We start from the raw sequence: 13,352 nt of genomic DNA on the forward strand, positions 1-13,352 counted from the left end.
ACTGGGTCTGATGAACGGGGCGGGGGTGAAACAGCCCTCCCAGCTGAGCACGCTGCTGCTCAGGTGCAAGTACAAAGCAAACCCAAAGGATATTTTAATTTGGTTCCCCTGGAAGGACAGGGGCATTGCACTTTTCCAATATGAAGCATCTTCAATGATGCACCTGGAGATGGTGCTCCACCCTCCCTGCAATTTGCATATGAGCAGCCTTTTAAATATGAGCAGTTATAAAATTACAAATACTGATAGTTGCAGTTGTCTTGGATGATTACTGTTTCATGGGAAGTTGGGTTTTTCTGAATCTTAATGGGAATGGAAGTTTCTTACTGTTTTTAAAGAAATCAAAGGCTTGATTTCAGGCTGAATCTTGAGCTTTTTGACATTGGACATGGGCTTGCTGGTGTTTGCTGGGCTGTGCCTTTTTTTTCCCCCCTTCCTGTATCTGAGACAAAAAAGTCCCATAGAATGAAATAATTGTGTTTCGTTCTAACTTCAGATGGTGGAAAGCAGACAGGGAAGTGTTGGGGGTGCATTAGGACAGGTTGGCTGCGCTGGATGCAGTCGGGGAGCAGGGGAGAGCAGGCAGCGAGCTGAGCTGGTGCTGCTGGGTGAGAGCAGAGCCCCCCTTGTTTGAAAGGGGGGGAAACACGTGAAAACTGGGTGGAGAAAAGATCCATTTCTGACTGCGATGTGCCTAAAGCTTTGTGTGAAGATCTGTTCTCATGAGAGGTGGACCTATGTTGAGAGAAGATCTTCCAGACCAGCAGTTCTCACAAGATCTTCCAGCACAGCAGTTCTCACAACTGAAGGGGAGAGGTTACTTTTATGAGATTTCTATCTCCAAAGCATCTTTACAGTTTAGCTCAAAATATTACCAAAAGCAGCATGTATGAGTTGTAAGCATTAAAGCATCAATGCCACTTTGAGCAAGGACCTAATCAGAACCTAGATCTTAATATGCTTTTTGGCTCATCTTTATGAAACCAAATTATTTCAGTTGTTTACAGCCTGGTGTGCTTTTTTTCCATGGCTTAGTATTCTGTCTTGCCTCCTAGCAGTTTGTTTACTGATATTAACCCTATTAATGTCAGTTGGCAGAGATTTTCCTTTTCATTTGAGGGCGGACAGCCAGCACACCTTTGAAGTCCTTGAAGAATTAGTTGCCTTGGGTATTTTTCAAGCTGTAACCTGTTTATGTTTTTTAAGTCAGTTTTTGATCATTAAATGAATTCACAACAATCATCTTTATAATGTCATTAATAAAGGTTTCTTCACCATGCTCATGGGCATTCAGGGCATTGTGCAGTAGTTCAATAAAAACATTACAAAACACAATAGTCACAGCATATAAATAGAAAGAGGAACAGTCTGCAAAGATCTGAACATCAAAGCCTGAAGGTATTTAGGAACTAGAGCTTTATTCAAGCCCACCTCTCAATGATTAAAAAAAACCCCACGACAAAACTAAAAAAAAACCCCCAAAAAGCTCCAACCCCAAAACCAAAAAAATAATGAAATGACTCTACTAAGAACAAAACTCCAGAAGGGTGTGGTTTAAAGAAAAAAGAAAAAGGCCAGAAGATTGGGGAAACAATTCTCATGAATTCAACACTGGTTACAGCAAAGAAAGTAGTTTTGAACTGAGAAAACTACATTTTGGGGACCAATTTAAGCATGGAATTAAAGAGCTGGCCACCTGCTTGTGGGGTACCTGTTAGTCAGGATGGACTTTGTGGTTAGATGTGGGTAGAATACACAGGCAGTGGGGATTACATAGTCAAAACAATATCATCAATCAAAACAAAGCTACTGCTTTTTTGTTGCTTAATAATCAAGCAAAGTCCATTAAACCACTGCAGAGTCTCCGGCTCTTTAAACCTGAAAACCTGGAGGATGTTGCATGATACCCATTCCATTCTTAAAACTATTTTCTACTAAGACCCTGAACTATCAGTACAGCTGGAAATTGCATGTGAGAGAGAGAAGAGGAAAGTATCTCCTGAGAAGTTCTGAATTTCACCTGCCGTCTTCTGCAGTGGCTGGTGATGGCTGGAAACTACCGTATGGTGGCTGAGGAATAAGCATCTGCTCATATTAGGTTTGTATTATTGGTGGGTTTGTGACAATTTAGGCTTCTACATAGTAGCCTGTGCCTACTGGTGATTCAAATCTAAGATAAAATTTTACATGGTAGTGGTTGCTTGTGAGAAAGATCAGTGCTCCTTTCAGCTCTCATGCATTGCTCAGGAATCCCAAAGAGCAATTAGCGATGGTGAGCATTAAGTATTTACATAATGGGCAAATGGTATGCATGCAGACGTGTCTATTTTTGGTCTCGATTTTTTTCCCCCATGATACTTTTCCTCAGTGATAGAAGAAATTTTCAACATGTTAATACTTTTACTATAGCCTTCAGGTTTTATGTTGTCACATAACGGTAAAGATCAGGTGATAGGGGTTTTTTTTGTTAGCATTCATCAATGAATTTATCTGAATGGTACTTTGACTTCTGTTTATTTGCTTAAAAAGGTATGTTTTCTATTTAAATTGGCAGTTGTTCAAGAGCTGTTGCAAAACTGTGTTACACAATGCAAGAATTCCTAATACATAAGCAATAGGCAGGCGTGGCAAGTTGTTGTAAGCTTTTTAGGTCAGTATGCCATGGATCAGTATTTATTATCTAACTCTTTCAGAGTATGAAATTTTGACCTTTTAATTGTGCAGTTTAGTTTGGGACGGTGCAAGGAGGCAGATTATATGGAAAACACTGTCAGTTCTGAAATCTGGGCATTTGTAGCCTCCGACTCAAAGTGAAGGCAGCTCTCTGAGATGAAGTGTTAGTAGTCTCACCATGTACAGCTTAGGCATCCTTTCTCTTCTTGAATAGCTAAACGCAAAAAAAAGATTGAAGGCATAAAAAAAGCTGTGTGTTTTCCTGTGCAGTTCCCTCATCTGTGGGAGCTCTTTTTTTCAAGGGCAGGACATGACCTTTGAATGTCTACAGCATTGTAACTGAGATGAAATCATTTTATAAGCAGTGATCAAAAAGCATATTGATGGCTACAGTAGTGCCCTGTGGCGTTATATCCCAACATCACGTTAATCCAATCTGATAATCTGTCAAAGCTCCTATTTAATGCGAATGAATGCTTCCAAATGGCAGTTCTCATTCTCCTACTGGATTTTCAAAACTCTCCTGTTATAGTTGTCAGCTTTATAGCAATGATATGGTTCCTTTGATACCTAATATTTCTAATAGAGAACATAAATCCTTTTAAATTGATGTTTGTCAATCAGCAAGCCTTTATGCCTTTCTGACATAAAAGTCTTAAGGACAACAGTTTATGTGTAAATGAGACACAGAATACTTTTGAAGAAAACAGTAGGTGAGGACACAAGTTTCCTGATCAACATTCCTGCTTCATGAAGCAGATTAACGGCTGAACTGTGGTCTGAAACCGCAGAGTGGATTATGTGGTTACTGCTGTGGCTGCTGTTCATGACTGATTGCGTTTAAAAGCCCTTGAGATGTTTCACAGGGTATAAATGAGAAAAAAGCATGCTCTTGAGTGATCAGATAGTGTTTGGGTGGAGCATCTACTCCTCTCATGAGGGCAGTGTAACGTAGTTGGCATTGGTAAGTCACCTGAAACCCCTTGTTCACCCTGAATAAAACCAATGTCTGGTTAGTATTAAAAGCAGCAGTGTTTTGTTCCCAAATCATTCCTCTGAATCTCCTGCCCTGGGTTTTTGCCTCCAGTGTGTACTTAAAAATTTGCATGGTTTTTCAGTGTGGTTTTCCGATAGTGAAGGTCATTCAGGTATCCATACTGGGATGATTTTATAGGACAGTCCTGTGTCTCCTACAGATCTGCAAATAAATCATCCTGTTACACCATCACAGGCACTTACAGCATCCACAAGCTGCTTACTGCTTTAATCTCCGGATGGATTTAGAAGCCAAATGGCAAGGACGGATGGGAGCAGCACAGCACATTAATACTCATCTGAAAGTCAATCGTGGATTTGGCTTCTGCCTTTATAACGCAAAATAATATGCATCAGATAAAACGGGAAGGCTAATGAAAACAAAGGGTGTTTCTCGCCTCTAGGGAAATACAAAGTAACTCTTTGGGGTTTTCCCACTGCTTAGTTGCTCTCAATTTGAAAAAAAAAGTTTTGCCCCTGAACTACTTGAGAAGGGAAAGCTGTGTCAGAGTTGTGAGTTTTTTCCAGAAATTCTTAGACATCTGATGGTGCAGACAGGTTTTCTGATGTCTACAATAGGAGTTTGGTATCCAGTTGCTTTTGAAAATCCCACTGAACTCTCTTGAATACTCAGTGACCATGAGCTTTTGTGTTACAGCACTGCCCAGGAATGCAGAGCTTTGGGGTCCCATTGTTTTTCGTGTGCGTATCTATTTTATAGCCTTGAGGGTGGTTCAGTAACTCCGGAGTCCATGGGATCCACTCCTCCGTGGAGCTGATGGACGGTGGGTGGGCGCAGTGGGAAGGATGCCTTGAGTGTGGTTGTGTAGAGCATATGTTACGTGCCTCCACATTTCGGTGCCAGGCAGAGGCTGGTGGTTGGAGCTGTGTGGGGACACTGGTGGGAGAGGCAGCACAAACCTCGTACCCCAGCTGAAGGTTCACAGCAGCTGCTGTAGGCTCGCACCGGAGTTAGGACCTTGTTGTCCTCAGCATTTTACAAATGCAGCAGCATGAGACTTCAAAAATCACTAAGCAGGCGTATTTTGGCAGAGGAACAGAGCCCGTTTGTTTAATCTGAGAAGAACCCTACAAGCTAAATAGACCATCCAGAAAAGAAAAGAGGTGAGAGCAGTAGCGGAGGCAGCTAAATTCAAGACGCCTTTCAGGAAGGGAAGAGCGGGGCAGTGCAGACAGGGACTAAACCCCCTGGTCCTCCAGTGCCTCATCCCTGGGGCCACCAGCAGCGGGGTGTGCTGAACTGGGGGCTGCGGCTACAGCCACGCTGGAGCAGCGGGTCTGCTGCCCCATGACCCGATTACGTGTGCTTGAAACAAGAAGGTTTCATGGATCCGTTTGTCCCGATGATAAAGCGTGCTGCCTCTTCTGTGCAAAGAGGCTAAAGGGAAATCTGGGGGCAAGGGTTATGCTGCAGATGACTTTTAAGGAGGGGAAGGTTATCCACATGGAGCTTTTTTTAATTCAGGTGTTTTGCAATGACCCTTCCCCTGTCACTTGAAGGACTCATGACATGTTTTGTGTTTCTATTTCAGGCCAAGAACATCCTAATAGCCTGCGGCACAAATACAACTTTATTGCAGATGTGGTGGAGAAGATCGCTCCTGCTGTGGTTCACATTGAATTATTTCGCAAGTAAACAAGATGCCCAATTTTGATTTTTGTATTCTTGAAAACAGCTGCCAGTGTGCCAGAAATGTTGATTGATGCTATGTAATGGCAAAGAGGTTGTTGAGATGATAAATATTTGTCATGCTTAAGAATTAAAGAGAATTTAAGAGTCTTGGGGGAAAAAAAAGTTGAACTAATGCATGTGTCTTATCTTGTTAATGATAGTAAGTAACAACAGATATCCTAAAGCATTAAAACCCACCAGACTCTTTTTGGCTGTGTGTTATTTGGAGTGATTTGTGATCTTTCAACTTTTTACAGTGATAAATGTTTATTTCCCATGTCTTTTAGACTTCCTTATTCGAAGAGGGAGATTCCTGTTGCCAGTGGTTCAGGGTTCATTGTCTCAGAAGACGGACTGATAGTGACAAACGCCCATGTCGTCACCAACAAAAACCGGGTGAAAGTGGAGCTGAAGAACGGTGAAACATACGAAGCTAAAATTAAAGATGTTGATGAAAAAGCTGACATTGCACTAATTAAAATAGATTCTCAGGTGGGTTGTGAAAGCAAGACACATTTTATTCCTCTTAATTTAGTATCCTCCTTTCCAAAAGCTATTGCTAATTCTCATGTTTGAAGGAAAGGCTAGTCGTTTAGTGGTCTGAGTTACAGAGAATATTTGAGCTGGGTGGATACACATTTTTAAAAGCCAAGTTTGTGGTTGGTAGTGGTTAAGTTTATCACCTCTCAGTGTAGTGCCAGCGAGTATGTAGCACTTCTGTATGCATCCTCAAAATGAAAAACAACAACATGGTTTGCTGGCTGGTTTACACACACATTGACTAATATAACTCTCCCTCTGAGAAGAAATGGGGGTGTTCCCATGTTGCTGGTAGAGGGACGTATTAGTCTTTCTTGTGTGCCTGTACTGAAGTCACAAATTGCTTTTAGAGGATGCATTTGTTCCTCTGAAGGGCTGTACCACGCTGGTGTGGATACTAAAATGGAATATATTTTAGGAAGCATCTTGAATGTGCAAATTAAAGCCAGCTTGGAAAGGTGCTCTTGCAGTGCAAGTGGTTTTCTGAACAAATGGGAATGCAACTTCCCATCCATAGTCTTCCTCCATATCAAACATACGTCTGTCAGCATTATTCTGCCTCTTGCAACAGGAGGAAAGCTGCCATGCGGTTCTGCACGTCAGCAGCATAGCACAAGTGGAATATTGTGTCGAAATAGTGTGTAACATAGATGCAATTAGATGCGTGTGATTGCTTGGGGTGCTGCTCATATTGGTTTCCCTGGTTTGGACTGTTAATGACCTCCAAATTTAACGGGCAAGAACGTTTCATTTGAAACACATGACTCAAAAATGTGTAGATCTTGCAGTGTTGTTTTACTTCAGACCTATTCCCCAGTGAGGTCAAAAGTGTTTGTGCCAGAATTCATGACTAAATCAGACGTCTTGGATGACCCAAGTTATGAAGTGCTCCTGCTGCTCCCTTGCGACCTTTGTCATTTAAAAGCTCGCTCTTTTTTTCTTATTTAAAAGCTTCTTAACAGCAACATGGCAGAAAACCATAACAATACCAAGAATTTTTTTTGCTGTTTTGTTTTTTCCTCTGTTTTCCTGAAGTAACCTATTTATACATTTACCAATGACTTATTTTCTCATTTTTGTATTAAAATAAGCAAAAGCAGATCTGCAGTAACAAAGCAAAGGGAAAGATCCCCAGGATGAGAACTGGCTGCATTAGGCCGAGTAGGATATGGCAGGGTGTGAAGGGCAGTGGAAAAGTGATTTAAAATTGGAAGCACAACATGGTGAGGAAAGTAGACCAGAAAACGGTGGCAAGAAGGGGAGGACTTCAAGCAATGGGAAGGTGAGCTTCAGAGAAGAGAGAAGCTGGTGAGTCAAAGAGAGGAAACATTGAACTGATGTGACAGATCGTTTTGAGGACTTAAGAAGCAGGCAGACATAGAGGTTTTTGTTATTTGATACCCTAAAGAAATGGCTCCAAAATTTCCCTGCTTAAGCTGCTTGCGGGAAGGGAGAACCTGGAAGACTGGAAGCAGCTTGGAAAAAAGAGAACCACAGCCAGATGAGTTGCCTGTAGTGGAAACCACTGCTAAACAGGACTGGAACTGGTGATTCTAGTTACGACTTGCAAGATGGCAGAGACTCTTCTTTTTTAAAAATTACTGCTGTATAATTAAAGGATAGTCATCTTCTTCCATCAGTTTAATTTTTGAACATAGTTGTGACCCTGTTTTGCAAATGGCACATCAGCATTGCAACCTAATTCATTTATATATATTTGCAAATTCTTTAAGGCAGGAAGCTTTTTCTGTCTTAGAACTATTTAGAGCCAAACAGCTACATACTTCTTTTTTTGGAGGTGGAGAGGGGAGGGATTGTTCCATTAATATTCAGGTGGCTATGAGAAAAAGGGTTGGTTTTAATAAAATTTTGGGAAGTATCTCAGTGCCTGGAGGCTGAGCTCTTGCAGAAGGAGGTGAGCAGGCTCCCGCTGTCTTCCTCAGGTATTGTTAACTTAGCACATCCATCTGGGTAGCAGGACATCAAATTTCATGTTTCTGCTCTAATTTAGGTAGAATATGGATATAAACTTGGGTCTGACATACCCCTGGTAAGCATTCTATCAGTTGTACAACCCAGTACCTTGTTATGTTATTCCCCCTTGGCCCTTGCCTGTTGCATTTTAGGATAATTTTGGGAAGTCTTGGGGAAAACTTCTTTTATCTCTTGTTGTTTTTTCTAGGATGGGAGACTAGTTTTCCAGCTAGCTCTAGTGACAGGGCACTGGAAAATTGCAATGCAAGATGAAGCCTGAAGCACCTCTGTTTGCAGGACAGATGATACTTTGCACTTGGAGAATTAGAAACACAAAATTGCAAGTGTTCACAAAAAGTTAAAATGGAAAGACGGTCAGCTGAGAAGTTGATTTTCAGACTGAACTTTCCTGTGACATTTTTACGTATCGATTCAAGTTCAGTATTTGAGCTTTCCTTTTTGTACTGAAATGCCTTGCAATCATCCAGATTCATAAAAGGCTTTTTAAAATCACAAAGGTAGTAAGTTGTTGAATTGAAATGTATTTGATGACTAAAGAAGTCAGTGTGATGGAACAAATAACCCTTTAAAAATCTGGATATGGCATGAAAACCATCCCTAAGAATTTTTCTGAAGTAAGAGGTGAAGTTCTTCCTTTTGAATAAATTATTTGAAGGTGACATCAAAGATGCAAAAATTTTTTTTTTCTTCTGTTTTTCTGTGGCATGTTAAGGCAGGATCTGAAGGGTGAAGAATGCCTCTGTGGGAGGAACAGAGCTGACCTTGAAGTATGAGTTTAGGCTGTCAGCTGATATTCCGAAAACTGTCAAGATTTTAGCAGCAGCCTGCATGCTGTTTTTCTTTAAGCTGTGAATATCTGGCCAAAGACCTTGCTAGAACTAATTTGGCTTTGCTGAGTGCAATAGGAAATGAAAGAGAGTGGTATAATCTGGGCACCAGTAAGAGTGAACCATTTCCCTGATTAAATTCTTCTCCATGGAAAATCATACTGCAGTCAATGAAGAACAGAAATCTTGGAGTTGTTCGTCTAATCCTAAAATATGCTTAATTTTATCGGCCTGTAAAGGAGAGCAACTGTTTTTCTTGTGTCCACAGTGACACACAGCAGTTTGCTGAAGTGTTGAAAGTAGGAAGTAAGATTGGAGTCAAGTGTGGTAAACGTGAATGCAATACAACTATCCTTCCAAATGCAGACAGCTCTGAGGAGACAGCAATACTAGAAAGAAACAGCACAGTTGCAAACAATTTGGATATGAACATGCAAAATTTATGAAACTTTCCTAGAAAAATTTGGACTTTGGCAGCACAGGCGGAGGCTGGTGAAATAATCCATCCTGTGTGGCACGTGTGATACTGCAGTGAGCATGAAACCCATCAGAAATATTACACAACACTCCAGATGCTGGCAGAGCTTAATAATGAAATTCATCTCAAGACAAATAACTACCTTGTTAAACAAGAATGTATGATACAGCGGCTGAAAACTGTAAACACCAGGAGGAGGAAAGAAAATTTTAGGGTGGTTTAATGGACAATGTCAAGTTTAGTTGCGAGCAGAGTTATAAAAGAGCCCTGTGCCCTGACCCAAATCAAAGCTGGAAGCCAAAAGTAGTGGAAAGTGGAGGTGGCTTTTGCCTGGAGACCCCTTTCACCTCTGGAAATTGGACTCTGCCCACAGAAATGATCTTTGTGGCAGGTGTCTAGGATTTGGCAATGAGTACAAAAGAGGGGAGCACGGTGAATGGCTTTATTTTGAGGTGTATCTTCTTCCTACACACTTAAAAACCAGCTGTGAGACACTTGCCACTGACTCTGAAATAGCACCCATGTCATGAAAACCATGCCAGGGTCTGAAGTTTTCTGTTCCTCAGTGTGACCAGTTACTGGCTTTGGTATCCCAGGCAGGTTTTGGCATCTACATGGTACAGCAGAGTGGGTTTGTGACCAATCTTTAATTTGCGGTGGTATTTCAACCCTGTTGCTTACAGTTTTTCCTGCATCTTACTAATAACCACTTAGTTTGACACTTTTAAATCAACAGGGCCTTCTGCCCTCATTCCTTTGGTGGTTTTGTGAGGCAATGCAGCGTCTGTATCTTTGTGGTTAGAGGGGATTTGCTTTTTTTCCCCTGTGTGTACAAACTGGAGGAAGCAGGAAAGCAAACTTTCCTGTTTATGTATCAATATTTTAATAGCCCACATTTTGAAAAACCAAACTACTTGAATACCAGATGTAAGCGGCTTTTCTAAAATGCTATTTTACTTTGAAATCTGTTGCTGGATATTACGTTGCTTCCTCTTGAGAGCCTGAGGAAGACCACATATTGCTTCCAGAAGTCTTCAGGATCCATAGAAATGAGATAGTTTGGATGTTAACTCCTGTGTACTCATCAGTCTAGGCAGCAGCTGTTTCCTTCCATAGCTGCTAGAAGCCCTCGCTGTGAGGATGATGCACTGGTCCAGCTCCCCACACAGCAAAATGCTCACACACCTCCGGGGTGGGTCTGCCAGCACCAGGGTATTATTTTATTTTATTTTATTTTTTTTATTTTATTTTTTAATTTTTAAAATTTATTTTATTGTTTATTTTTTCATTTTTATACTTTTAAAATATATTTTATTTTAGATTTTATATTGATTTTATTTTATCTTAAGGGAGAACAGCCATATCTTGCCAGGTAATTGAAATCCTGGTGACATAGCAAAACAACGCTTCATCCTTTTTTCTTTTTTTTCTGCAAGCTTCCCAGGCTCCATATTTAGATAGGGAGACTCAGTTTTGTTTTTCTAACTATAGATGAAATACTTTTGGAGGCTTGTAATGCATTCAGCTTGGGTTTTTCATTTTCTTTGGCGTTTTGTCAAGCAGTTTCTAGATTATAGATGATACTCTACATTTTTATATGCTTATGGCCTGTGTTTTTATTTTGCCATAACATATTCTGAAAGTTAGTTTCATTAATGAGAACAGAAATGCAGTTCCCAGGGAAGTTATATGTTTTGCCAGAGTTACTTCCAGCTGAATTAGCATACCATACAAGCATCTGTTTCTTTTCCACCTAAAAATAAAATGCATGAAGGAAATCTGTCACTACTTAAGACAAATTGAATTCAGAATATTTGTCTCATCTTCATCAGTTTATTGAACTGCAAACTGCTTCCTGCAAAGTTGTGATCTTCCTTCTGCAAACGAAGGGGATTACAGAGCAGAGAAGGGATTTACTTGCTTTCTGTGCCAACATAGAGACAGATTCATTTATTTCATGGATGAAAAAGTTCCAACCGAAACACCTACTGGTTATGGCCGTCTGCCTCGTGGTTTTTATTTCTCTACAGCACTGGCTGTGCCCAGTGGTGGTTACATGCTGCCCCTTCTCCTAATTTCAGAGCTGATTTGTCAAGGCTCCACTTATTTTACCTGACTCGAGCTACGATGCTAATGTACATCAGGTAAATATCTGGCTCATGGCTGATGATGCTGTTCTTCTATACTTGTCCTAATCTCTCATGCCACGATAGCTGCGTCTTAGTGTTGGATGGAGCTGTTTCTTGTGGTGGTGTGCAGCTCTTCATTTCGTGGGAGTTATGTTTATCCAGGGTTTGAGTCAAATCCATATATAAAAATGTCTGAAGCCCTTTGGGATGAGAAAGGCTTAAAATATTAACAGTAATTAATGGCTCCTTCTCTGGCTAGCTGTAAACAGTGAGTCATGTGCCACTTAGGGTTTTGCATGTTTAGTCCTATTTCTGTGTACTTGCAGAATGCCTGCTTGCAGATTTGTTTTATTGAGTAAACACGGAACCAGCAGAGCCCTGAGGCTTCCTCAAATGAAAAATGGAGGGAGGAGGGAAAGAAAAGACGTTATGTGTTGCCCAAGGTCGTGCAGTGAGTCACTGGGAAAGCTGGGTTTAGGTGCTGGGTGTTTCTGGCTCCCTGTTCATTGTGCTGCAAGGCATGCTCGTCTGCCTGGGATTTTAATTAACTGTTGTGGCAAATCTATAGTTAATGGAAGAGAATCACGAGTTGTAACAGTAGTTAACGTCATCCTGATCACCATCAGGATCACCACATTATGTAAAAATTGAAGAGTGCACATTTATTAAGTATAGTTATTAAGGGACCTAGACCTAAGCACTTAAATTTGGTTTACAATGTCTGCCTTAGCATCAAGGCAAGAGCTTGCCAGGGGAAGGGTGTGAGGGCACAGGCAGGCTGTTCTGGTATAATTCTGCTTAGAACGTTGCTATCAGTGCTCCTCTCGTGGACTGCAGAAGGACATAGTTCCCACTCAGTCGCTTGATGCCCAGAGATTTTGACTGGCTTTAAACTGATTTCACTTCAAAGCCACCTTTGCAATTTAAATAAACACTTGGATTTCTTTGGTAATGGGAAGTTTAGTTCTGAATGTGGCAATGTTACTTTTAAGCTTTTTCAGAGAGAAAACCCTCAATTTAAAGCCACTACAATGTATATATTCATCATAACCAATTTTTCATGGCATTTACTTGTAGAGGCACTAATGAGAGTATTTACACGCAGTGCTGTTAGTGCGCTCGGTACCATACTGTGAAATCATAAGGAATAGAGAACACATTTTCCAAAGCTATGTTTCATAATATGTGCAGAACAAGGCGATTTTTGCAGTTGATTTTTGTTCCTAGCAAAGGAAAGGTTAGCCTCTTTCCAGAAGGCATGTTGAATCACCCGAATGACCCACAGCCAATCCATACAGCGTTAGACTTTGAACTGAAGCCTAGCTAGTATAGGCACAGGCTTGAAAACTCAGCACAATCAAAAGTAATTGTATTAGTCAGAGATTGTTCATGTATTTTCTTTCTGCTGCCAAGTGCGATTTTGGCTTTGTAACTGTTTTTATAACTCAGGAACATTGTATAAATCTTTAACTTTGTACAGGACCAGTCTTTTTTTTCTATTAATGAAAAAAAAAAAAGATTTCTGCTTTCTTTTGCTTGTCTATGTTTCTTTTGCTGATATATGTCCTCTTTCTCTATAAAGTATCAGTTTTCAGTGCACTGGGATGCAAACAAAAGCCACTTTTTGTGTTGCTTTATTTTTTTTTTTTAAATAAGGAAAAGCAGTGCCAAAAAGAGATGCGCTTCTTGACCAATGACATCTTGAAAACACGTGCTACGTAAGCTTAACAGCATCTGGTGAGAGAAGGAAGGGCCAGGGTGCTCCTTCTGGCCAAACAATACCCATATGGGGCTGTTTGTGTTGCATATGCTGCGTGCTTCCCAGCACAGCTAATCGTAGCTGCCTCTTCCCCGCTGTACTGGAGAGGTCCCTTGGAGTCAGGGCTGTGGTCTGAGATTACGAACTGCTCAGTGGTGTTGCCTTGGGATGTTGCTGCTCGTCTGACGCACTGCAAACACGATGGCGAAACGGGGTATCGCTG

The 13,352-nt window shown here is 40.9% G+C and overlaps 1 protein-coding gene across 1 annotated transcript in view; it reads left to right on the forward strand.

The window, feature by feature from the left end:
• HTRA1 (HtrA serine peptidase 1) overlaps positions 1-13,352 on the forward strand; it is a 34,559-nt gene that overhangs the window by 12,003 nt on the left and 9,204 nt on the right. Inside the window, exons 2-3 of the mRNA XM_074831462.1 lie at positions 5,262-5,361; positions 5,689-5,893. Coding sequence (XP_074687563.1) covers positions 5,262-5,361; positions 5,689-5,893 — 305 coding nt within the window. The remainder of the gene's footprint in view (positions 1-5,261; positions 5,362-5,688; positions 5,894-13,352) is intronic.

This window comes from Strix aluco, chromosome 7, assembly GCF_031877795.1.
Source record: "Strix aluco isolate bStrAlu1 chromosome 7, bStrAlu1.hap1, whole genome shotgun sequence".
In the NCBI taxonomy this organism is placed as follows: Eukaryota; Metazoa; Chordata; class Aves; order Strigiformes; family Strigidae; genus Strix; species Strix aluco.